General features: G+C 46.2%; 1 protein-coding gene across 2 annotated transcripts; it reads left to right on the top strand.

Moving 5' to 3' along the window:
• The first annotated feature begins 6,726 nt into the window (after positions 1-6,726).
• On the top strand, positions 6,727-22,876 carry LOC119939519 (C-type lectin domain family 12 member B-like). Of its 2 annotated transcripts, none has more exons than XM_038759585.1 (6): positions 6,727-6,917; positions 15,258-15,356; positions 16,474-16,653; positions 18,394-18,545; positions 20,820-20,929; positions 22,236-22,876. In XM_038759585.1, the coding sequence occupies exons 1-6, from the start codon at positions 6,827-6,829 to the stop codon at positions 22,381-22,383; spliced, it is 780 nt and encodes a 259-aa protein (XP_038615513.1). In that variant the 5' UTR covers positions 6,727-6,826; the 3' UTR covers positions 22,384-22,876. The 2 variants fall into 2 exon arrangements, with proteins under 2 accessions (XP_038615513.1, XP_038615512.1); XM_038759584.1 differs by having other exon boundaries at positions 16,474-16,665.
• The last annotated feature ends 2,948 nt before the right edge of the window (positions 22,877-25,824 follow it).

The following is a 25,824-nucleotide window of genomic DNA, read 5'->3' as shown; positions in this document are numbered from 1 at the left end:
AGTAATGTGGCCTGGTGGAAAGAGCCCAAGTGCAGGTGTAGATCAGCCTGATTTCTAAGCCTAGCTTTGCCACTCACCTTCTGTATAACTTTGGGCAAGTCATTAAGTTCACTGTGCCTCAGTTTCCTCCTCTGAACAGTGGGGAGTCAAAACCTGTGCTCCGCCTCCTATAGACTGTGAGCCCCACGTGGGCCAGTGATTGTGTCTGACCTGATTATCTTGTATCTACTCCAGCTCTTTGTACAGTGCTTGGCCCATAGTAAGCACTTAACAGATACCACAATAATCATTATTATTGTTTGAGGGGAAGAAGAAGAGACATTGAAATGGTCCTTGGACAGGATGAGAGTGGGAAAATGATGTTAAAAGGGAGCAGAAAGAAGAGGGGCCTTGTCATTGGCACTCTGTATATCCGCTGTAAAAGTTGCATTTTACCTTCTGATTCAGACAGGCGATTATTAACCCAAATGTCATTATTTTGCTTTCCACCTTGTCAGAATTCTCCTCCTAATTCTGGCTCTGATGCTAGGGAAAAACTTACATCTTCCTCTTCCTATGTATATATTTCATTCCTTTCCTCAGCACTCATTTATTTCTATATATATTAGCATTCATTTATTTACATACATATTTTATGGACACTTATTTTATTTATATATTTATTGCTACATTCTATTATTCATTCAGCTATTCTATCCTGATGGATATGAACTATTTTTTTCTTTGTCCTTATTCTTCCTCATCCTTTCTTATTTCAGAAATGTTAAGATGGTTTTCCCCGATCCTATTATCAGATTAGAAACTCCAGAAGTGCAGGGACCTTGAGCCTTTCTCCTGCTGAGATAATTATCATTATAAATAATAATAATAATGATAATATTTCTTAAGAGCTTGATATTCTTAAGAAGCAGTGTTGCTCAGTGGAAAGAGCCCGAGCTTTGAAGTCAGAGGTCATGGGTTAAAATCCTGCTCCACCACTTATAAGCCGTGTGAGTTTGGGCAAGTCACTTAACTTCTCTGGGCCTCAGTTACCTCATCTGTAAAATGGGGATGAAGACTGTGAGCTTCCCGGGGGACAACCTGATCACCTTGTTAACCTCCCCAGTGCTTAGAACAGTGCTTTGCACATAGTAAGCACTTAATAAATGCTATTATTATTATTATTATTAATAAGAGTTTATTATGTGCCAAGCACCGTACTAAGCACTGGGGTAGATGTACTATAAGTAGATCAGAAACAGTCCCTGTCCCACAGGGTTCTCACAATTTGAGTGGGGAGGGAGAATCAATCAATCAATCGTATTTATTGAGCGCTTACTGTGTGCAGAGCACCGTACTAAGCGCTTGGGAAGTACAAGCTGGCAACATATATTAGTTATTAACATATTTTAGGGAGAACAGGTATTTAATTAATCTCCATCTTACAGATGAAGAAACTGAGGCCCAGAGAAGGTAAATGACTTGTCCAAAGCTGAGTGACTTCTAGGATCTACTCTGTGGATCACTTTGCCATCCTCTTCCAAATGTTTAGTACAGTATTTAGTACCAACTTTGTTCCTCTAATACACTTCGTTGCTTTAACCTTCTCACTGTAGCTCCATCTGGTCTTTAAAGCACTTAATCACCTTGCCTCCTCCTAGCTCACCTCGCTACTCTCCAACTACAACCCAGTCTGCACACTTTGTTCCTCTAAAGTTTACCTTCTCACCGTACCTCTATCTCATCTATCTCTCCGCTGACCTCTTGTCTTCATCCTACCTCTGGCCTGGAATGCCCTCCCTCCTCATATCTGCGAAACAATTCCTCTCCCTGACTTCAAACCCTTATTGAAGGCACATCTTCAAGCAGCTTGAAGCAGAGAAGCAGCATGGCTTCATGGAAAGAGCATGGGCTTGGGAGTCAGAGGTTGTGGATTCTAATCCTGCCTCCGCCGCTCATCTGCTGTGTGACCCTGGGCAAGCCAATTAACTTCTCTGTGCCTCAGTTCCCTCATCTGTAAAATGGGGATTAAAATTGTGAGCCCTCCCCCCCTCCCGGGACAATCTGATTACCTCTTATCTACCTCGTCTCTATTAGAGAAGCAGTGTGGCTTAGTGGAAAGAGCCTGGGCTTGAGAGTCAGAGGTCATGGGTTCTAATCCTGGCTCTGCCACTTGTCAGCTGTGTGACTTTGGGCAAGTCACTTCACTTTTCTGTGCCTCAGTAACCTAATCTGTAAAATGGGGATTAAGACTGTGAGCCCTATGTGGGACATCCTGATAAACTTATATATGTTTGTACGTATTCATTACTCTATTTATTTATTTATTTTACTTATACATATCTATCCTATTTATTTTATTTTGTTAATATGTTTTGTTTTGTTCTCTGTCTCCCCCTTCTAGACTGTGAGCCCACTGTTGGGTAGGGACCATCTCTATATGTTGCCAACTTCCAAGCGCTTAATACAGTGCTCTGCACACAGTAAGCACTCAATAAATATGATTGATTGATTGATTGCTTGATTGTATCTATCCCAGCACTTAGAACAGTCCTCAGCACATAGTAAATGCTTAACAAATACCATCAGTTTTATTATATTATTACCTTCTCCAAGAAGACTCCCCTACTAAGCCCTCCTCTCCTCTTCTCCACTCCCTTCTGTGTCACTGACTTGCTCCCTTCATTCATCCTTTATACCATCCCTACAGAACATATGTATAAATCTGTATATAGCTGAAATTTATTTATTTATTCATTTACCTATATTAATGTCTGTCTCCCCCTCTAGACTGTGAGCTCATTGTGGACAGGGAATGTGTCTGTTTATTGTTACATTGTACTCTCCCAAGCTTTTAATACAGTGCTTTGCACACAGTAAGTGCTCAACACATATGATGGAATGAATGAATGAATCAATCAGGTTAGACATAGTCCAACTCCCATATGCAGCGCACAGTCTTAATCCTCATTTTACAGATGACAGAGAAGTGAAGCGACTTGGCCAAAGTCACACAGAAGATAAGTGGCAGAGCCAGGATTAGAACGCAGCTATTGATGCCTGTCTACTTGTTTTGTTTTCTTGTCTCTCTTCCCACTTCTAGACTGTGAGCCCCTTGTTAGGTAGGGATTGTCTGTATTTGTTGCCAAATTGTACTTTCCAAGTGCTTAGTACAGTGCTCTGCACACAGTAAGCACTCAATAAATACAATTAAATGGATGAATGAATGAATGAAGGTCCTTCTTACTCTCAGGCCCATGCTCTATCTATTAGGCCATGCTCCTTCTCGATTGATTGATTGATGAAGATATGGCCAGAAAGGGTGCTTTGCCAGGCCAGGCTGGAGGAGCATCTGAAAAGGAAAGAGGGAAGCGAGAGTGAATGGAGGCAGTTAGGGGGAGGAAGACACCTGGTAAAGGATGCTGGACTTGAAAGATAGTAAGAAAACATCTTGGAACTTCCAGAGGGAAGTGAGAATAAACAAGGTTACGGGTCCAGAGTCGTTCAATCAATTGGATTTATTGAGTGTTTGCTGCGTGTACAGCACAATACCAAGCACTTAGAAGAGTACCGTAGAGTTGTCAGACATGATCGCTGCCCTCAAATGTCTTATAATTCCTTTCAGCGCAGCTTGTTTAGCTTCACCAGGGCTGATGGCCCACTAATTGAGTGATTGATTGATCAATTGAGCTGCCTGAGCCAATCCATCACTCATCTATTCCACACTCACTCTGAACAAAGCTCTAAGACTTGGGGACAATACACTAGAGAGAGTAGACATGATCCCTGCCCTCAAAGACCTTTATAATCTAATGGGGAAGACAGGTACTAAAATCAATTACAGGTGAGGAGAAGAGCTAGACTTTAAAGTTCTAGACCTAAGTGCTTCGATGGTGGGGAAAGAGTAGATAAGTGCTTACGTGACACAGAAATACCAAAGTGGCAATAGAGAGGAAAATAGGGTGGGGAGATGAGGGATTAATCGGGGAGACCTCCTGGAGGAAATGTGATTTCAGAAAGTCTTTGCCCATGGGGAGAGCAGTGGTCGGCCAGATGTCAATGGGGAGGGAGGACAATACAAATTTTTCTGAAGTGAAGTTTAGTGCGCTGCACCCCAGCTAGGTGGTTGCTAAAAGTAGTGTAGGGGAAATGCACACCCCCAAAGGATTGCGGGGTGCGGTTGTTCTGCCACCTCTTCTGTCTCCGCCTTTCCTCCAATCGGCCCCTTTCCTCTGAGGCAGCTGAGGCCACAGTCAGGATTCCTGACCCATAACTGCAGTTAAGTTGTTCAAATCTGTAAGGGACTTAAACGAAATCGTACTGAAGGACAGTGGGAGACAGAATTATGGGTAGGCTTTCTTTAATTCTAACCTCTGTGATCACTTCCATAGACACCTCTCACACTACAAATGTCTCAGCGATTTTCATCAGAAAGCATATACCAGCTAGGTTTTGGAGCGCTGCATTATTCTGATGGAAAAGTATTTTCCATGCTTCTCTCCATACAAGTGTGTGTGCATCTGTGTTTGCATGAGACAGAGAAAGAGAGATGGGGAGAGAGAGAGGCACTGGGGATAGAGAATAAAAGAAGGAAACTGGCTTGTGAGGTGATTGACCACCTAAGCACAATATTCACAGAAGACAGAATATCGAGAGTGGGGATGAAGGAGGGACTCCAGAAGACAGGGCTAGAATGCTTATCTTAGGAAGGAGAGTAATTTAATGAAAGCAAAACCATGTAAATACAGAAAGGGCAGCAGAAGAGAAAATGTTGGCAGCATGAAAGTTTAGAGAAATGGAAGAGGCAGAAACATTTAAATCATTAAATGAGCTGGGATGAAAGATTTACCAAAGAGGGTAAAGAGCATGCAGCTGGGGAAGCAGCATGGACTAGTGGATAGAGCGTGGCCCTGGGAGGTCCTGGGTTCTAATCCCACCTCTGCCACTTGTCTTCTGTAAGACTCTGGGCAAGTCACTTCACTTCTCTGTGCTTCAGTTACCTCATCTTTAAAATACGGATTAAGACTGTGAGCCCCATATGGGAGAGGGACTATGTTCAACATGATTCCCTTGTATTTACTCCACAGCTTAAAACAGTGCCTGGCACATGGTAAGTGCTTAAAAAATACTATAAAAATGCTATTAAAAACACTGCTGATGTCTAAATTACTTGGACTATGGAATTTCTTCTTTAATCTGTTCCCTTAGTCAACTTTCCACTCTCTTGGGTTGCTGAGGTCGGACAGAGTTCACCTCTGCTTTCCTTATGTCAATCATGTCAAACATAATACCTTCAATACCACTACTGCTACTGCTGCTACTAATTCTGCTGCTACTACTACTATTATCTTTCTATTACTACCACTGTTAGTACTATTACTACTACTATTACTACTAGTCCTTCTTTTCTTCTGTGTCTATCATGAATCCCCCCAGTCCCTTCATTTATCTTTAGAAGACGTTTTAATTCCCATATGGTTACTCTTTCCCAGGGAATTTAATAAATACATATATAGTCAACTATGAAGGACACCACTGTCTGTGAATCTCACCTTTGAGTATAAGTGTGGCTGAACAGGCCAAGGCCGGATCCAGCAAAAGGTTGTCCCTTGTTGATTTGTTGTGCTTATGTTTGTGCTTCTGGTGCTGTTTACTCTTTTGCCTCTTTACCTCTCTTTCCATGTGTAGCTTTTTCTCAGAGTGTCAATCAACTGGCTTCTTGATGGCAGAGTGTCATGCTGGTCTGTACTTAAGTCACTGACTCCCAGCTTTCACTGTTCGTGGCTTGGTTTTACCATGCCCTTAAAAATTGATGAATGAATATGATCTTGTTACTGATTCGGTATTAAGCAGCTGGGCTTCAATGACAGCAGAAACAATGGCCCAAGGGAAGGGAAGAGATGAGGCAGAGACATAGAGAAAAAAAGGGGGGGGGGAAGAGAGACAATGAGAGACAGAGAAACAGATATGTACGTAGACATACACACACCCATATTCTCACAAACTTACACAAATGCTTTTCCTTTAGGACAGACAAGAGGAGGAAAAGCAGCATAGAGCCAGGGGGAAAAACCAGGCTCCAGGCCCCTGGATGTTGCTGGGCTGATTTCTGGGACCACTAGTGTCACTACCACCCTCTCCCAGGATTCTGGTCTGAGGGCACAGGTAGAACTCCCGTGGGAGCCCCGGGAACACCAGGAATCTGCAGAAGAGGCAGCATCTGCTCCTTTCAGCCAGAGTCAGACTCTGGGTGCCCACGGGCAGAGATAATGGCCATTTCAAACACTGCTTCCGTTCCCTGATTCCCTGCTGTGCCCAACAGCTAACCCCCGGGCTGCCCAGACTTTGAGGAATTGCCTCGTGCATTTCTGAGCTTCGGGTCAGAGGAACCCACAACCGCAGGCAGCTGGCAGAGTTTGGGTATGAGTCACAGTCAGTGTGGACTCCCGGAGCCAGAAACAGAGCAGGGAGACCTTGAGAGCCTCCTGTCTTCCAGTTCACTTCTCCAGACTCCCAAGGATCAGGCTGGTCTCCCCGCGGACACAGATCAGGTGGCCTGAGGAGGCAGAGGGGAAAGAGGAGGGGGAGAACGCGGAAGACGAAAAGCACTGAACCATCTGTGTTTCTCAGAAGGGGAAGTGAGGAAAGGAAAGCTAGAGAGACGGAGGCGATTGCAGGTCCCATATCGCAGGGACACATTCTCTCCTGGACCGGCCTCGGCACCGACGCTTGAAAGACTTGAATAGCAAAATCAGGCTGCCGGAGCTTCCCTCTAGATCTCTCTCAGGAGCTGCTCTGCTCGCCCTCTCAAGCACATGCTGAGGGTATTGTCTTCCCTTGCCCAGAGATGGACAATGAAGTGACCTACGCAGACCTAAAGTTTCAGGATTCCTTCAAGCCCCAGAGGATCCAGGAGTTTGACAACAGCCGTGAAATAGGTATGGGCTCAGGGATGGGGATCATGAGTTAAATGGAAAGAAGAGAAGGACTGTGGAGTGGGCGTCTGAGATTGGGCCTTTGCCTCTCTTTAGAGCTCCCCTCTTCCCTAGAGGAAACTGTGTCCTCTTCAGCAAGGGACATCAATTGTTCAAAGGGATTTACTGAGCATTTTCTCTGCGTAGAGCACTGTATTAAGCACTTGGGAAAGAACAATACAATGGAGTTGATAGATGTGATTCCTGCCCGCAAGGAACTTACTTCTTAGGGAAGGGAGAGCAGACATTGAAACAGATTATAGATAGGTGAAATTTAGTGGAGTATAAGGATGTGAACCTGAGTGCCGTGGGGCTGGGTGAGCATCAAACTGCTTAAGGGGCACACAGCTAAGTTCATAGTTGACCGAGAGGGGAGGTGGGTTGGGGACATGAGGGCTTAGTCAGGGAAGGCTTCTTGGAGTAGATGCAATTTTAGGTGAGTTTTGAAGCTTGGGAGAGTGGTCAACCATCAAACGAGGGAGGACCTGGGCAGACATGATGGAGAGTTGGTCTAGAAGGTTCTCGAGGCTAAGAAAATAGTGATGAGGTGGGTGTGGATGTGTGGGTCTCCTGCTGTACCCCTCCTAAGGTACCCGGAGAGTCAAAGCAGGGTGTCCTTTCCTCAGAGAGTCAGGGCAGAGAGATTACCCATTTTCTTCACTGGGCTACATTAGGTGACACTGGGGTAGAAAAAAGCACAGCACACCAACCGTTCCTTAGATTGCTATTAGTACCAACAGCCTTCTGTGAGTGCAACACACTGAATGGAGTGTCTATTGGGTCCAGAGCACTGTACTGGACCCCTGACCAGTGAAGAGCACTGTAGTTGACTTTCTTTGACTGTGAGCCCCGTGTGGGACAGAGGCTGATTCCAACCTGATAAACTCGTATCTACCCCATCACTTAGAGTAGTATTTGACACACAGTAAAGGCTTATTAATAATAATAATAAGCATTTTGAGGGTCATACTGTGAAATAAGCTCCCTGAAGGCAGGGATCATGTCTGCTAATTCTATTATATTCTCCCGGGCACTTAATATCAATCAATCAATCAATCAATGGTATTTATTGGGCACTTTAATGTGTGCATGACTGTTAGGCATTTTTTTCTAGTATTCGTCAAGCACTTACTATGTGTTAAGCACTCTTCTAAGCCCTGGGATAGATACAAGTCAATTAGATTGGACACAGTCCCTGTTCCACATGAGACTCACAGTCTAAATAGGAGGGAGAATGGGAGAACTGAGGCACAGAAAAGTTAAGTGTCTCACATAGTCTCACAGCAGGCAATTGTCACAGTTGGGATGAGGGCCCCAGGACCGTGCTCTTTCCGCTAGACTAGGCTGTTTCTCATGATAAGCGATTAGTACAGTGCTCTGCACACAGTAAGTGCTCAATAAATACGATTGAATGAATGAAGAGAATACAGTACAAAATCAATCAATCAATCGTATTTATTGAGCGCTTACTATGTGCAGAGCACTGTACTAAGCGCTTGGGAAGTACAAATTGGCATCACATAGAGACAGTCCCTACCCAACAGTGGGCTCACAGTCTAAAAGAGTGGGCTCACAGTCTCTCTCTTTTAGACTGTGAGCCCAAAAGACAAAAGAGAGTAGTGCCCTGTACACTAGGAGCTTATAGTCAAGAGGGGGAGGCAGACAATGAAATAAATTACAACTAGGGGAAATAATTACAGATAGGGGAAATTATCTTAGCTTAGTTGCTCTGCACAAAGGAAGAGTGCAATAAATAGCATTGACTGAATTTAGGATGGAATCCCTGAACCAGAGCCTACAGAGTAATAAGGAGGCAGTCGATGGGAACTGATTAAAGGAATTGAGATAAACCAAAGAAGAGAGTGGGGGAGAAAGGAAACGGGTAGTGCAGCATTCGTAGATCTTGCAGCTGACAGTGATCCTCTCGGTGAAAACAAATAAGGTTTAAAAATAATCCTTATTCAACTAGTAATAACTTCCCTTTAAAAAAGCTCCCGGGTCACCCCCTTTCCTCCTGTATCACCTCTTCTCTATTTTGACCAGAGTCTCTGGGCTGAAGTCACCTGCCGTTTTGACCTCAGAATGGACAAGCATGGTTTTAGGGAGTATATAAACTCACTAAGAAGAGGAAGTTGAGGAACAGGATTGATCAGAGAGGAGAGAGGAGAAAAATGAATGCAATTCCCAAGTTGTTTTTTTTTCCTAGAACAATAACAGCAGTGAAAGCAACCACAAAAAATAATGGTGACGATGCTACCTCGCCATAGTAGAGCACTTTTATTTTTCCAAAGACTTTTCCCACCTATTAGTTCATTTTACCCTCACGGCATCAGCATCGGATAAAGATAGGAAGAGATGGGAATTGTTATCCTTGTTCTACTGATAAGAAAACTGAGGCCCAGAGAGGTTTAGATTTACCCAGCTTGCCAAAACCCAGTGGCACAAATGAATAAGAGAAACAGTGTGGCCGAGCGGAGGGAGCACGGGCCTGGGAATCAGAGGTCCTGGGTTCTAATCCTGCCTCTGCCACTTTTTTATATTTATGTTAATCTCCATCTCCTCTTCTAAACTGTAAGCTTGTTGTGGGCAGGGAACGTGCCTGCTAACTCTACTGTACTCTTCCAAGTGCTTAGTACAGTGCTGTGCACATAGTAAGTGCTCAGTGAATGCCACTGATTGATTGTCTGCTGGGTGACCTTGGACAAGTCTTTTCAATTCTCTGTGCCTCAGTTTCCTCAGCTGTAAAATGGGGCTTAAGACTGTGAAACCTATGTGGGACTTGGACTGTGTCCGACCTGATTAGCTTGTATCTTCCCCAGTGCTTAGTACGGTACCTGGAACATAGTAAGCATCTAACAATTGCCATTTTTTTTTTTCAAAAAAAGAACCTCACTGAAAAATATTGTGTGCCTCTGTGTGTGTGTGTATATGCAATTGTCTATGTTTTCCAAGGATTGCAAAATTTTGAAATATCTGGGTAAATTGGTTCTTCTTTGCCAGGATGAAAATTTACTTTTTATGTGAGATATATGCTTATATGGTGGGACATAGCCCACAGTCTTGATTTTTACTGACTGTAATAGGGAGAAAATCTTACAGAGCACCTTCACTGGCAATCTTACCACAACTGATGCAGCTTCAGGATTTCCGCGAACTTCTCAAAGCTTTCAAATCTATCTGGCAGTTGTCAGAGCCAGCTCTCAGTTGATGCTATCGGATGCTTTTGCAAGGTTACACAAACAGTACAGAAGCTTTGGCCTTGCTTTCTGTACTTCTGTTTTATGTGGTTCTGCAAGTATATCTGTTTTTGTCTTTTGACCTGGATAATGGAATTGGTACTACTGGTACTACTAACAATAATAATAATGATGATGATAATAATAATAATGGTACTTGCTAAGAACTTACTATGTGCCAAGCACTGTAGTAAGTACTGGGGTAAATGCAAGATAATCAAGTCAGACATGGTCCCCGTCCCACATGGGGCTCACAAGCCCAAGAGGTAGAAAAGGTACTTTATGCCCATTTTACAGATGAAGAAACAGAGGCACAGAGAATTTAAGGTACTGCCCATGATCACACAGGAAGCATGTGCTGGAACTGGTTCAAAGGATCCTTAGTTCTGTTCCTGAAAATGGGAATTGGGATGGTGTTTTTGAAATCCCTTGGTATTTTATTAGTGTTCTATATCATCATCTTCGAGAAGAAATGTGAAAGAGCTGACTGTGGATTCTGTCACTTACTCTGCCACTCTCCATTGCTAATCTTAATCTAATCCATGCTGCTTGTGTACATCGCTGAACTAAGCACTTGGGAAAGGATAATACACCATTCATTCATGCATTCATTCATTCAATCGTATTCATTGCTTCCTGTTTGCTGAGCACTGAACTAGTGCTTAGGAGAGTACAATTCAACAATAAACATTCCCTGACCACAGTGAGCTTACTATCTAGAGGGGGAGATAATAATAATAATAATAATAATAATAATAATAATAATAATAATAACAGCATTTGTTAAGCACTTTCTATGTGTAAAGCACGGTTCTAAGTGTAGCGTGGCTCACTGGAAAGAGTCCGGGCTTTGGGATTAACGTGTTCATTAATCTTATTCATGGGTAATAACTACCAGAATAATTAGCAGAATCCTAATGGACTAGGATGGTTTGCTCTACAGGAGTGTGAAGGGAGAGGAGAATTATTTTTATTTTCTCTCAATACCAGACTCTCAGTATTGGAGAGATTTCTGTTTTAATAGTAAACAAAACAAAACAAAAGATTTAAAATGAGATAACACAGATGTCGCTAGTGGCAGGGTTAGGGAACTCCTGTTGTTGAAGATGAGGGAGACTTCTATGTGCGACTTGTTCTCATGATTCTCAGTAATGACCTCTTGTTCACTCCCTCCTTCTTGTGGGAAATCCTTCCCCCTTCACATCTGGCGGTCTACTGCTCACCCCATCTTAAAAGCCCTTCTGAAATAGCATCTCTTCCAGGAGGCCTTCCCTGGTTCATTCCTTCATTCAGTCGCATTTATTGAGTGCTTTCAGTGTGCAGAGCACTGTACACTGCTCTAAGCACTTAGTACAGTGCTCTGCACACAGTAAGCACTCAATAAATACAATTGATTGATTGTAGTAAGCTCTTGGAAAGTATAATTTGGCAACAGAGACTATCCCTACACAACAACGGGCTCACAGTCTAGAACGGGAGAGACAGACAACAAAACAAAACAAAATGAGTAGACAGGCATCAATAGCATCAGTATAAATAAATAGAATTATATATATACATCAACGGGCTCACAGTCTAGAAGGGGTGAGACAGACGACAAAACAAAACAAAACGAGCAGACAGGCATCAAAAGCATCAATATAAATAAATAGAATTATATATATACATCATTAATAAAATAATAATAATAATGGCATTTATTAAGCGCTTACTATGTGCAAAGCACTGTTCTAAGCACTGGGGAGGTTACAAGGTGATCAGGTTGTCCTTCGTGGGGCTCACAGTCTTCATCCCCATTTTGCAGATGAGGTAACTGAGGCACAGAGAAGTTAAGCGACTTGCCCAAAATAAATAGAATAATAAATATGTACATATATACACAAGTGCTGTAGGGTGGGGCAGAGCAGAGGGAGGGAGTCGAGGTGATGGAGAGGGGAGGAGGAGTGGAGGAAAAGGGGGCCTCCAGCTGGGAAGGTCTCCTGGAGGAGGTGAGCTTTCAGTAGGGCTTTGAAGGGAGGACGAGGGCTAGCTTGGTGGATGTGCAGAGGGAGGGCATTCCAGGCCAGGGGGAGAACGTGGGCCAGGGGTCGATGGCCGGACAGGCGAGAACGAGGCCCAGTGAGGAGGTTAGCACCAGAGGAGCAGAATGTGCTTGTAGAAGGAGAGAAAGGAGTTGAGGTAGGAGGGGATGAGGTGATGGAGAGCTTTGAAGCCAACAGTGAGGAGTTAATTAATTAATTAGTTGCTTAATCTCATCTCATCCGTTTTCTTTCCCTGCTGCCAATTCAGGACTTTTGCATCACCCAAGTCCTTGGAAACTACTTCAGTTTCCTCTCAGGACTGTAGGCTCCTTAGGAGCAGGGATCATGTTTACCAGCTCTGTTGTACAGCGTGGCTCAGTGGAAAGAGCCCAGGTTTGGGAGTCAGAGGTCATGGGTTCTAATCCTGGCTCCGCCACTTGTCAGCTGTGTGACCTTGGACAAATCACCTCACTTCTCTGGGCCTCAGTTCCCTCATCTGTGAAGACTGTGAGCCCCACGTGGGACAACCTGATCACCTTGTATCCCCCCAGTACTTAGAACAGTGCTTGGCACATAGTAAGCGCTTAACAAATACCAACATTATTATTATTACTGAACTTTCCCAAGCGCTTAATGCAGTATTCCGCTCACAATAAGTGTGCAATAAATACCACTGGTTGACTGTCTGATAGATAACACTTAAGTTACTTGTCCTTATCTGTAATTGATTTTATTGATGGTCTCTCCAGGTAGATTGGAAGGTCCTTGAGAGTGGGAATCACATTTCACAACTCTCTTGTACTTGCCCAAGTGCTTAATAGAGTGCTCTGCACATAGTAAGTAGCACCGATTGATTGACTGATCTATTTTCATCTGTAAGCTCATTGTGGGCAGGGAATGTGTCTGTTATATTGTCATATTGTACTCTCCCAAGTGCTCAGTATAATGTGATGCACACAGGAAGCAGTCAATAAATATGATTGATTGACTGATTGATTGTTGGGAGGAAGGAATAATGCCCAGCGGTCTGATACAGAAGTAGGTTCTAGCTAACAAGATGAGGGAGGAAAGTAGGTATAGATGGAGGGCGTCTGCTATGGGAAATATAGGGATGAGGGGCACAGAGAGGTAAAAGTTTGGGGGGGGTCTCGTCATTTAACATTGTTATTTATTCATTCAGTCATATTTATTGAGTGCTTACTGTCTGTGGAGCACTGTAATAAGCAGAAGAGTACAATGCAACAATAAACAGACACATTCCCTGCCCACAGTGAGCATACAGGTCCAGTTTAGATGACTCAGTATGAATTCTGGTGAGGTGGGAAAGGAGGATTCTTAATGGCAAACTCTTCTGTTGGATCTGTCGTCTGATGGGGAGGGAGAGAATATAAACAGGAATGAATCAATCAATAGTATTTATTGAGTGTTTAATAATAATGATGGTATTTGTTAAATGCTTACTATGTGCAAAGCACTGTTCTAAGCGCTGGGGAGGTTACAAGATGAACAGGTTGTCCCACGGGGGAATCTCAGTTTTAATCCCCATTTTACAGATGAGGTAACTGAAGCACAGAGAAATTAAGTGACTTGCCCAAAGTCACACAGCTGACAGTTGGCAGAGCCGGGATTTGAACCCATGACCTCTGACTCCAAAGCCCGTGCTCCTTCCACTGAGCCATGCTGCTTGTGTACATCACTGAACTAAGCACTTGGGAAAGGATAATACACCATTCATTCATGCATTCATTCATTCAATCATATTCATTGCTTACTGTTTGCTGAGCACTGAACTAAGTGCTTGGGAGAGTACAATTCAACAATAAACATTCCCTGACCACAGTGAACTTACTATATAGAGGGGGAGATAATAATAATAATAATAATAATAATAATAATGATGATGGTGATAATAATAGCATTTGTTAAGCACTTACTATGTGTAAAGCACTGTTCTAAGTGCAACATGGCTCACTGGAAAGAGCCCGGGATTTGGAGTCAGAGGTTGTGGGTTCAAATCCTGGCTCTGCCAACTGTCAGCTGTGTGACTTTGGGCAAGTCACTTAACTTCTCTGGGCCTCAGTTACCTCATCTGTAAAATGGGGATTAAGACTGTGAGCCCTCTGTGGGACAACCTGATCACCTTGTAACCTCCCCAGCACTTAGAACAGTGCTTTGCACATAGTAAGTGCTTAATAAATGCCATCATTATTGTTATTATTATCAGGTTGTCCCACGTGGGGCTCACTATCCTAATTCCCATTTTACAGATGAGGTAACTGAGGCTTAGAGAGGTGAAGTGACTTGCCCAAAGCCACACAGCTGACAATTGGTGAAGCCGGGATTTGAACAGATGACCTTTGACTCCAAGGCTGAGCCACACTGCTTAGATAGACATTAATATAAGTAAAAAAATTAGAGATATGTACATAAGTGTTTGGGGCTCGGAGGGTGTCAGGGAGCTGCAGAAAGGAGAGGGAGAAGAGGGTTGTGTCAGAGAAGACCTCTTTGAGAAGATCTGCCTCCAATAAGAGGAGCAGCATGGCTCAGTGGAGAAGAGCCCCGGCTTTGGAGGCAGAGGTCATGGGTTCGAATCCCGGCTCCGCCACATGTCTGCTGTGTGACCTTGGGCAAGTCGCTTAACTTCTCTGAGCCTCAGTTCCCTCATCTATAAAATGGGGATTAAGACTGCCAGCCCAACGTGGGACAACCTGATCTCCGTGTAACCTCCCCAGCGCTTAGAACAGTGCTCTGCACATGGTAAGCGCTTAATAAATGCCATTATTATTTATTTATTATTAATAAGGCTCTGAAGTGGGGGAGAGTCATTGTCAGATATGAGGAGAAAAGGCATTCCAGGCCCGAGGCAGGATGCGAGCGATAATTTGGTGGCAAGACAGACGAGATGGAGGTACAGTGAGAGGGGCTGAGTGTGTGGGTTGGAGAGTAGCAGAATTAGCAGACACATTCCCTTCCCTTAATGAGCTTTCACTGTAGAGGGAGTCCCAGGATGTGTGTATCCACCCTCTGTCCACGCTGGTTCTCCACAGAGCACCCTGCCCCATCTCCTGCATGGCGCTGGTCTGCCCTGGGTTTGCTCACCCTCTGCCTGCTGCTGCTGATTGGGCTGGCATCCTTGGGGATCCTGTGTAAGTAACCTGGAGGTAGGAGCTAGAGGGGTCAGCTTTTCAATGTTACGGCATTTTCCATTGGTTTGCTACCAGCCCCTTGGGCTTGGGGTGGGACCTGTCTTGCCCGGAGAAGCAGAACCAGAGCAGCTCAACCCGGGTCCTCGGGAACGAAGCAGGCATCCAAACCCAATCCGAATTTCTTGGAGACTCCAACCTCGGGAGACTAGGTTTATTACCAAGCCGACTCGCTACCGGCCTTGAGTTAACTGTGAGGCCTATCAATCAATCAATCAATCAATCGTATTTATTGAGCGCTTACTATGTGCAGAGCACTGTACTAAGCGCTTGGGAAGTACAAATTGGCAACACATAGAGACAGTCCCTACCCAACAGTGGGCTCACAGTCTAAAAGGGGGAGACAGAGAACAGAACCAAACATACCAACAAAATAAAATAAATAGGATAGAAATGTACAAGTAAGATAAATAAATAAATAAATAGAGTAATAAATATGTACAACCATATATACATATATACAGGTGCTGTGGGGAAGGGAAGGAGGTAAGATGGGGGGATGGAGAGGGGGACGAGGGGGAGAGGAAGGAAGGGGCTCAGTCTGGGAAGGCCTCCTGGAGGAGGTGAGCTCTCAGCAGGGCCTTGAAGGGAGGAAGAGAGCTAGCTTAGGGGCTTGAGAAGAGAGAAACTACGCAACAGAAGGGAAGGACCCCGGTTGAGACCATTACAGGAATGTGCGGTGAGCAGTGAGGGAATCCTGAACTCTTTCCCTCCCTTGCCCTTAACCCCTCCAGTAGGGCGAAGCCCCTGGGAAATTAACCGGTCAAAAATAAGGATGTTCAGAAGACCTGTGTTGCTCAGAACAGGTCAGCGGCTGTTAGGCCCGGAGGCCGTGAGCGTTAGTAGAGAAAGGTGGGGAGTGAGTGGTGTGGGGACTGTAGAATTCAGAGTCCTGTCTGGGAGCCAGGAGCCGGGGGCTCTGGGGGTCAGCCTGGTCCAAAGGTCCACCTAGAAGCCGCGGGCCACTGATTTCCACTCTGCGGCCTGTGGCTTCCACTGAGGCCTTCCACGCGGCCGCTAAGGGGCTCCGCTGTGACTCGGCCTCTTCTGCGGACTTGAGTTTTCCAGGCCCAGAAAACAAATATACGGCAGTTGAATGGATTGGAGAAAAATCTGTCACTTCAGCTGGAAGCCATTGCGGTTATCTCAAAGGAGAAAGAAACGATCCAGTCCAATCTAACACATGCCCTGCAGGAAATGGCCACCCAACTCTGCCGAGAACTGACCAGAAGCAAGCCAGGTAACCAGATTTGTGAGTTCAGCTGTCTGTTAAGGCGTCCTCTATGTCAATTTGCCCCTTCTTGGGTTTTCCATGGGTTACAGATACTCCCCTTCGCTGAAAATGCAGCCACCTCTTGGGTGGAACATGGTAGCTTCTAGATCCCCTGACATTCAATTGGCAATTACACAGGATGTGGAAGGAGATGGATGCATTGGATTGAAACTGCAAGGACCGGGAAGAAAATGAAGGAGACCAATAAAGTATTGAAGAATGCTACAGTCTAGCCCCTAGTTACCTCAGGAAACAGTTTCTCGCATACATGGGTTGAGGAGCAGCACGGCCTAGTAGAAAAAACACATGGGCTGGGGAATCAGAGGGCTCGTGTTCCAATCCCTGCTCCGTCACTGGTCTGCTGTGTGACCATGGGCAAGTCACTTCACTTTTCAGTGCCTCAGTTCCCTCATCTGCAAAATGGGGGTTAAGACGGTGAGCCCTATGTGGGTCATGGACCGGGTATCTACCCCAGGGCTTAGAACGGTACCTGGCACATAATAAACATCTAACAAATACCTTAGTTATCGTTATTAATATTAGGAGAGACTCAGAAGACAGAGGACTTTCCTCTGTATCTCCCAAGTCCTGCTCCACAGTCCCCCCGGGATTGTCGCAGTGCACGGGAAACATTGTGCTCTAGTGGACAGAGGAGGGGCCTGGGAGTTAGAAGGAACTGAGTTCTAATCCCAATTCACACAGTTGTCTTCTGTGTGACCTTGGGCAAGTCACTTAACTTCTCTCAGCCTCAGTAACCTCCATCTGTAAAATGGGGAATAAGATTGTGAGCCCTATGTGGGGCAGAGACCGTCCTCCCTAATTATCTTGTATGGCGCCCAGAGCTTAATGCAGTGCCTCGCACAGAGTAAGTGCTCAACAAATACCACACACACACACAAATAAAGGACAGAGCGCCTCGGGGGCCCAGTCCCTTACTCTGTCCCACAGTTTCCAGTAGTCTTTATCTGCCCCAGGGCTCGCTCCAACTGCAGGATACCAGGGAAAAAGGACACGCCACAAGTCTCAGGCCGGAAAGGGCCTGGGTGTCTCCCCCACCTCCCTGCACCTTTTGAGAAAACCGAACTGCACATTCCTAGGGAGACAGAGATGTGCTTGTTGCAGAAGACTCCCAGGGAGGATATACTGAGCCGCTGTGGGCTTTTTTTGGGCTTGCATCCTGGACGTTGAAGGAGCACAGGGCAGGGAGGGGAGAGTGAGAACCAGGAGTGGCAGATCCCTTTTAGACTGGGAGCTCTCTGGGAGACAGGGTTCATTTTCAATCTGCATATATCATATCTTCCCCGGGACTTAATAAAGTGTGTGGCATAAAGTAAGCACTTAGCACATATCATCATACTTTTTTCTGTGAGATGATGATTGGTTATATGTTGCCAACTTGCACTTCCCAAGCGCTTAGTACAGGGCTCTGCACACAGTAAGCGCTCAATAAATACGACTGAATGAATGAATGGTTGATCGACTGACTGCAAGTGAGTGTGCAGTGTGCTATGAGACGGAAGACAACATGCATCTCTCTGAATTGACTCAGGATTTAGGAACAACTGGAGAGAGGGAAGAATGTGGAAACAGAGGCAGTGAGGCTCCCTGTGTTCCCCAAAACAGGTGGGACGGATAACGGAGGTCAGAGAGGAGCGTTAGGGGGACTCCACACTTGTACAGGTCCCATACAGAGCGATCTTGTTTCAGACCATGCCTGCAAGCCCTGTCCGGAGACCTGGTTTTGGCATGAGAAGAGCTGCTATGGTGCATCAATAGTTAAACAAACCTGGGAAGATAGCAGGGAGGCCTGTGCTGCTGTAAACTCCAGCCTGGTGAAGATTGACAACAAGGAAGAGTGGGTGAGAACATGTGCGCGTGTGTGTTTGTGTTGTTGGGGTAGCAGGGCGGTGTCTGTCTCCCTGTCCATAGCTGTTTCTCCTCTCTCGTACCTTGGGGATGGACCACAGAGCACTGCCAGACACCCATTCCCCACCCATTCCCTTCTCTCCTTCTCCAGCCCAGCCCGCACCCTCCGCTCCTCTGCTGCTAACCTCTTCACTGTGCCTCGTTTTCGCCTGCCCCGCCGTCGACCCCCGGCCCATGTCCTCCCCCTAGCTTGGAATGCCCTCCCTCCGCACATTCATTCATTCAATCATATTTATTGAGCACTTACTGTGTGCAGAACACTGTATAAGCGCTGGGGAAGTACAAGTTGGCACATCCGCCAAGCTAGCTCTCTTCTTCCCTTCAAAGCCCTACTGAGAGCTCACCTCCTCCAGGAGGCCTTCCCACACTGACCCCCCTCCTTCCTCTCTCCCCACCCCCCAGCCCTACCTCTTTCCCCTCCCCACAGCACCTGTATATATGTTTGTACAGATTTATTACTCTATTTAATTGTACATATTTACTATTCTATTTATTTTGTTAATGATCTAGCTTTAATTCTATTTGTCCTGACGACTTGACACCTGTCCACATGTTTTGTTTTATTGTCTGTCTCTCCCTTCTAGCCCGTTGTGAGCCTGTTGTTGGGTAGGGACCGTTTCTCTATGTTGCCAACTTGTACTTCCCAAGCACTTAGTACAGTGCTCTACACACAGTAATCGCTCAATAAATATGATTGAATGAATGAACTGAATTGGAGAGACACCCAGTGCTGTCCTCCTGCTCCCTCCCTCAGTAATAACAACTGTCCTGGAGGTGATGGGCCAGGACTGTTCACTCCTCTTTGACTGGGGAAGAGAGAGAGAGAGAGAGAAAGAGAGAGACAGAGAGAGAAAGAGAGAGACTGTAAGCTTGTCGTGGACAGGGAATGTTTTTAATATTATTGCATTGTACTCTCCAAGTGCTTAGTACAGTGCTATGCATACAGTAGCAGCGTGGCTCTGTGGAAAGAGCCCGGGCTTTGGAGTCAGAGGTCATGGGTTCAAATCCTGGCTCTGCCAATTGTCAGCTGTGTGACTTTGGGCAAGTCACTTGACTTCTCTGTGCCTCAGTTACCTCATCTGTAAAGTGGGGATGAAGACTGTGAGCCCCCCGTGGGACAACCTGATCACCTTGTAACCTCCCCAGTGCTTAGAACAGTGCTTTGCACATAGTAAGTGCTTAATAAATGCCATAAAAAATACAAGAGAGAGAGAGAGAGAGAGAGAGACTCCAGTCAGCTCTGGTCCATCCCCGAGGAGCCTATTGCACCCTACAGCACTGGGGATGAGACACTTTCTGCCTGTGACCATGCCCCCTGCATAGGGGAACAGATACAGACTGAGAGTGCCTCCACAGACTGAGCAGAAAGGTTCAGGGGAATTTCAGTTTTTTGCCAGGGAGAGGGACTTTGGAGGAGAACGCAAACCAGTGGACAGCGGAATGGCCAGAAGGAGAGGAGGACGTGAATGGCAGTGAGGAGCTGGACATGTTTCTGGAAGGGCCGGGGGAAGACTCTTCTGCTGCAAAGAAACTGCCCAGAGCTCAGGAGATGCTTGGGGAAGAGGGCTTGGAGTGGGGAGGGGAGTGATGATGCTAACAATGATGATCATCACCATTCAGGGATGCACTGAGGGGTGTCCATCTGGGAAATCCAGGACTATTAGGGTGGTCAGAAGGCTCTTGGACCAGATGCCCAGGGCAGGGAGAGGCACAGCTGGCACACAAAGATCCAGCTCTAGCTCCCATTAAAGGGTATCAGGCCGTAGCAGTGTTTCTCCTACCACCCCACATCGCCACTGGTCAGAAAAATCTCAGCCTCGGTATGGCCTTCCACATTGCAGACCCAGCCATGCCGCCCTCGGTGATAAGAGAATGGGAGAGGGCAGCATTTGAGGTGGGGTCAGGGTCAGGAGATGGGGAGTCAGGGAAGCAATTCACAGTTCCCTCCTGTGACCCAAACTGCTCCCCAGGGGGCCCCTACCCCAAATGCCCCCACCTCAGCTCACTCTCCTATCCCTGTCTTCAGGCAGGCTGAAGGTGAAATTGGCCCCTGGCCCTTGGGTAGTTTCAAGCATCCATCACCCTCCTGGTGATTCTCATGCTGCTGTGTCCAAAGATCCCAAGACAGGGCGGCCTCTGCTTTAGATTCCCTGCTGAGACATCAGGGTCTGCTGTCAGATATAACCCACAGTGTCTTTTCCCTGCAGGATTTCATAGCATCCCTTCAAAATCGTCAATACCATTGGGTAGGTTTATACCAAAACCCCAACGGCAGGCAGTGGGAGTGGGAAGATGGCTCAGCACTCTCTCGTGACCTGTGAGTATGTAACTCTGGAGACATTCTGGGGAATTAAGCTGACTCTGCCCTGGGGATCACCTGGAATTTCTCAGGATCTCATCGGACCAATGGAGGCAAGCTATGAGCCCTGCAGCTGGGGAGGAGCTGGAATTCGAGCTGCCCTGAGTTTCATCAACTTTTCCCATCCCTCAGAGAAATGGAATCATTCACCCACTGATGTTGGCATCATTTCCCACCTTGATTACCACATTTCTCTCCTTCCTGACTTAATGCCTCCTTTATCTCCCCTCTCCAGTCCTTATTCCACCCTGCTGCTTGGATTATTATTCTCAAAAATCTTACTCTGTGTCTCCCCACTCTTCAATACCCTTTAATAGTTGCCAATCCACATCCACATGAAAGACAAGCTTTATACCATCAGCTCTCTCTTTCCTACCTTACCTCACTGATTTCCTATTACAGTGCAGCCCACATACTCTACTGCCCACTTACTAAGCTTACCTTGATCTCATCTATCTCGCCGTCAACTCTTGGCCCACATCTTCCCTCTATCTGGCCTGGGGCTCCCGCTTCCTTCAACCCTTACAGAATATCACTCTTCTCATCTTCAAAGCCAACGTAAATCACATCTGTCCAAGAGGCCTTCTCTGAGTTCTCCATTCCCCTACTTTCTTTCTCTCTATTCTCCATCGCCAATGCACTTGGATCCGTATCCATTGGATGGTCAACCCAAATCCAGTGTAAGGATTTACATACAGATCTTTATGCCCTGACATTTTCCGTATTTGAAATTTATAACAATGCTGGTCTCCCCCACTACACTGTAAGCTTCTTGCAGGCAGAGACCACGTCTACCAAATCTGTTGTACTGAGCTCATGCAAGCACTTAGTCCAATGCTCTGCATACAGTAAGTGCTCAATAAATACCACTGTTGGATTGATCGACTGATTGATGAACTTAGCCCAGCATAGTGCAGTGATAAAAAGGACTTTGATTTCACCTCTGATTGTCACTCTCTTGCTGTATGACTTTGACACACAGCAGGGCGGGGGGTGGGGGGTCAGGTGGCTCACCCTCCTATTCTCCCAGCCCAACCCACCCAGGGAGCAGAGGGAGAGACAGGCTGAGGAACTGAGTTACTGGGAGATTGTGGGGGTCAGGAAGACAGTGGGCCAAGAGGGAGAGTTGGGGGTTCAGAGGAACAGGCTGCAGAGGGAGGCCATGAGAGGAGATGGAGCAAAGCTTCACCGTCCCAGGTTCTGGGGTCAGTATCTGGGGATGGCGAACCCCCTCACTGATGTAATACGGAATTTTCTCTTTCAGGAATTCACTTGTCAGTGGTGATAGAACTGGAGGAAAGATGTGTGCTTACACCTATGGATCTTACTTCTACATTGATCCTTGCACAGATAAGCATTATTATATTTGCGAGAAAGTCGCTGGTCTCGTGAAGAAGCTTATAGCAGGCTGAGCTGGAGAGCAATGAAGACCCGCAAGATTTCTGTGGGCACCTGAGGTCCGAGACTCAGGGCAGACATGGAGGAGCTGAGGGACTTGTTGGTTTTGTCCTTTTCCAGACCAAATTGTCACTGCTGTACCATCTGGTCAGGACTGAGACCCATCCTGATTGGTGGTTCCCTGCTGCTCCCCAAAGCCCTTCCCTTCTCCCCATTTCAGATTTCACCTTCCAGCCTTCCTGCCCACTATACCCAAAGGGATATGTCCAGTTCCAGTCTTCCATTCCCGACACACAAACACACACACGCGCAAATACAAAAAAACACCCATAATCACAAATATTCCGTTGATCCAGGCTTCCCACCTCTACAGGCCATGTTCTCCGAAAGTCATTCGTCCATCCCTCAGGATCCTGCCCCAAAAGAAGGCTATTTTTTACAGGATTAATTAATGATTAATGATGGCATTTATTAAGTGCTTACTATGTGCAGAGCACTGTTCTAAGCACTGGGGAGGTTACAAGGTGATCAGGTTGTCCCACAGGGGGCTCACAATCTTTATCCCCATTTTACAGATGAGGTAACTGAGGCCCAGAGAAGTGAAGTGACTTGCCCAAAGTCACACAGCTGACAAGTGGCGGAGCCGGGATTCAAACCCATGAACTCCAACTCCAAAGCCCGGGCTTTTTCCACCGAGCCACGCTGCTTCCCCAAAGCATTGTTCTAAGTGTTGGGGGGAATACAAGGTGATCAGGTTGTCCCACGTGGGGCTCACAGTCCTAATCCCCATTTTACAGATGAGGTAACTGAGGCACAGAGAAGTGAAGTGACTTGCCCAGGGTCACACAGCTGACAGTGGGTGTAGATGGGATTTGAACCCATGACTTTTGACTCCCAAGCCCGAGCTCTTTCCATTGAGCCACGAGGATGTCAAACACTCTCTTGTTGACATCATTTGGAGGACAGTCCATTACAGGGAAGAAATTAGGCAAGGAGGGAAGAGCTTGGAAAAGCAGTCAAACCATTATGATACAAAGTAAAGTTCAGACGCTCTCAGAAAACAAAGAACTGTGGGAAATGCTGTTCATCGGTGGGTGGAGTTTCCTCAGGCTGAGCTACCAAGGAAGGACTGTGGATGGTGGGACCACAGGGTATGTGCTAGGGAAGGGAGCAAGGCTTCATGGGCTGGGGAAGCCAAAGGCTTAGAAAAAGTATGACTGCAAGATGATGGATAATGTGGTTTTCCCAAAATCTGATTTTTGGTTCCAGTATGCAATTTCTGCTAGTGTTGAAATCTCTATAACTAGCAAGTACCGGTAGTTGGTTTATAACCAGAATTCCAAAGTCGTTAATACTAGAGGAACCTGCTTCTTTGGATGGACTGGACATGCGAGAGAGGAGACTCGGCATTTTTCCTCCAGCCCAGATTCAGCTGCTCAACCTTCCGGGAGCAGGACTAGTTGTGGAAGCCAAGTTACTTCCCAAATTATTAGAGGGATTGGATTTAAGTGATGTTGGATGGGGACAGAAGCCTCTGGGCATCAGTAGAGCTCATCGGGGAGACCCCAAATCCCCCCGCCAAGCAAAGGGTTTGATAAAATACTGGCCAACTGGCATGTGGTGCTCCAGCTGGGAGGAATCCCTCAAAAAGTGACCAGTATGTCACAAACACCAAACACCACTCCCAATACCTAACACACGCACACACATAAAATCACCAACACACACACCCAAACACTCACCATCTTCTTGAATTAAAGAAGAAGGAATTCCACTCTTCAGGCCCTAGTTAATCAGAATAGAACACTATTCTATTCTTTTCTATTCTAGTCTGTGATGGACTAAAATTGGCAATCAGTGAGCCAACACTGGGGTCCCACTGACCAGTCACAGAGGGCCTGAATGGGGCCAGAATCTGAACCTGGGGTCTCATTGCATTGTCCATTCTCTGCCTAGTCTTGGGGTCACTGCCCAGTTCAACGACCCTGTTGCTGTCCCAGAGTGAGGCACATCAGAAGCACGGAAACAACATGACTCTGAAGTCTAGTCTAGGTCATAGGTCAACAGAGATAATCCCACATGCTAAGAAAATGACTCCGACATCAGGGAACCTCTCTCCGGGTGAATAAAAATATCTGTTGTGTTCAGGAGCTGGTGACTGTGTTGTTTGTGTGGAGAGGAGGTGGGAAATGTGGAAATGGTCTGAAGGTGGGGGCTGGCAGAGATCACATACTCACTAGCAGTGACTGGGGAGTGGAATGATTGGGAGGAGCTGTTTCAGTGAATCTGTCACCGGTTGGGGAGGTGGAGATTGGAAGCAGGAGGAGGGAATTCCTGGCACTGAGTGTAGCCTGGAAAAAAGCTATCTGTCTCCACAGCCCATAAGAGAGAATCTCCTAGATCCCTCCCTCCCCTGTACGTTAATGGATAGAACATGGGATTGGGACTCAGGAAACATGAGTTTTAATTCTGACTCCGCCATTTGCCTGTTCTTCTACATTGACTAAGTCATGGAAATTCTGTTACTCTTTCCTACTCTATCAGGGGGAAGTTAAATCCCTGCTTTCCATCACACTAGGGTGCTAGGTTCCAGGCCTCTATCTATATCCGGAAGGAGTTCTTCAGAGGCTTGTGTTGAGGAGAGATTCAGAAAGCAGAGCACTGTCCCCTCTATATCCCAGGCCCCGCTTCACAATCCATCCAGGGCTGTCCCAATGCAGGCCAAGGGGAGGGGCAGGCCCAGATCCCTGCTTTGTCCCATGGTTTGGGTGAATGTGGAGCTTCTCCAGTGTTCACTCCCATTACAGGGTACCACCAGTAAAAGCCATGGCCCCAGTCAGCAGGCCAGAAAAGGCCCCGATATCTCCTCCACCACCTGCTCCCAGCGAGGAAACTGAACTGGACATTCCCAGGGAGACACGGTTGTTGCAGAAGACTCCAGGGAATTTATATTGAGCTGCTGTGGGTTTGCTTTGAGTTTGTTCCCCAGGACAATGGAGGGCCATGGGTCAGGGAGAGGAAAGAGAGAATGAGAAAGACAGATCTCCTTTCAACAGGGAGCCCCCTGTGAGACATCCTCTGGGTTCAGTCTGCGTATATCACATCTTTCCCAGTGTTTAGTAATCTGAGTGGCACAAAGTAAGCACACAACAAATATTGCAGTATTTTTTTCTGTGAGACAGATTGATTGATTGATTGACAGCAAGTGATTGTGTGGTTTGCTATGAGATGGAGGACAAGATACATCTATGTGAAATGTCTCAGGATCTAGGAAGGACTGGAGGGAGGGAAGAATGAGGAAACAGAGGCAGCGAGGCCCCCTGGGCTCCCCAACATGAGCATGAGGGACAGTGGAGGTCAGAGAGGAGGGGGACTCCACACTTGTACAGCCCCCACACTGAACTTTGACTTAGATTCCCAACTCATGACAGGCTCAGCAATCTTGTTTCAGAGGA

This window comes from Tachyglossus aculeatus, chromosome 17, assembly GCF_015852505.1.
Source record: "Tachyglossus aculeatus isolate mTacAcu1 chromosome 17, mTacAcu1.pri, whole genome shotgun sequence".
NCBI lineage: Eukaryota > Metazoa > Chordata > Mammalia > Monotremata > Tachyglossidae > Tachyglossus > Tachyglossus aculeatus.
The sequence above is the reverse complement of the archived record's forward strand: the minus strand, read 5'-3'. Positions and strand labels throughout refer to the sequence as shown.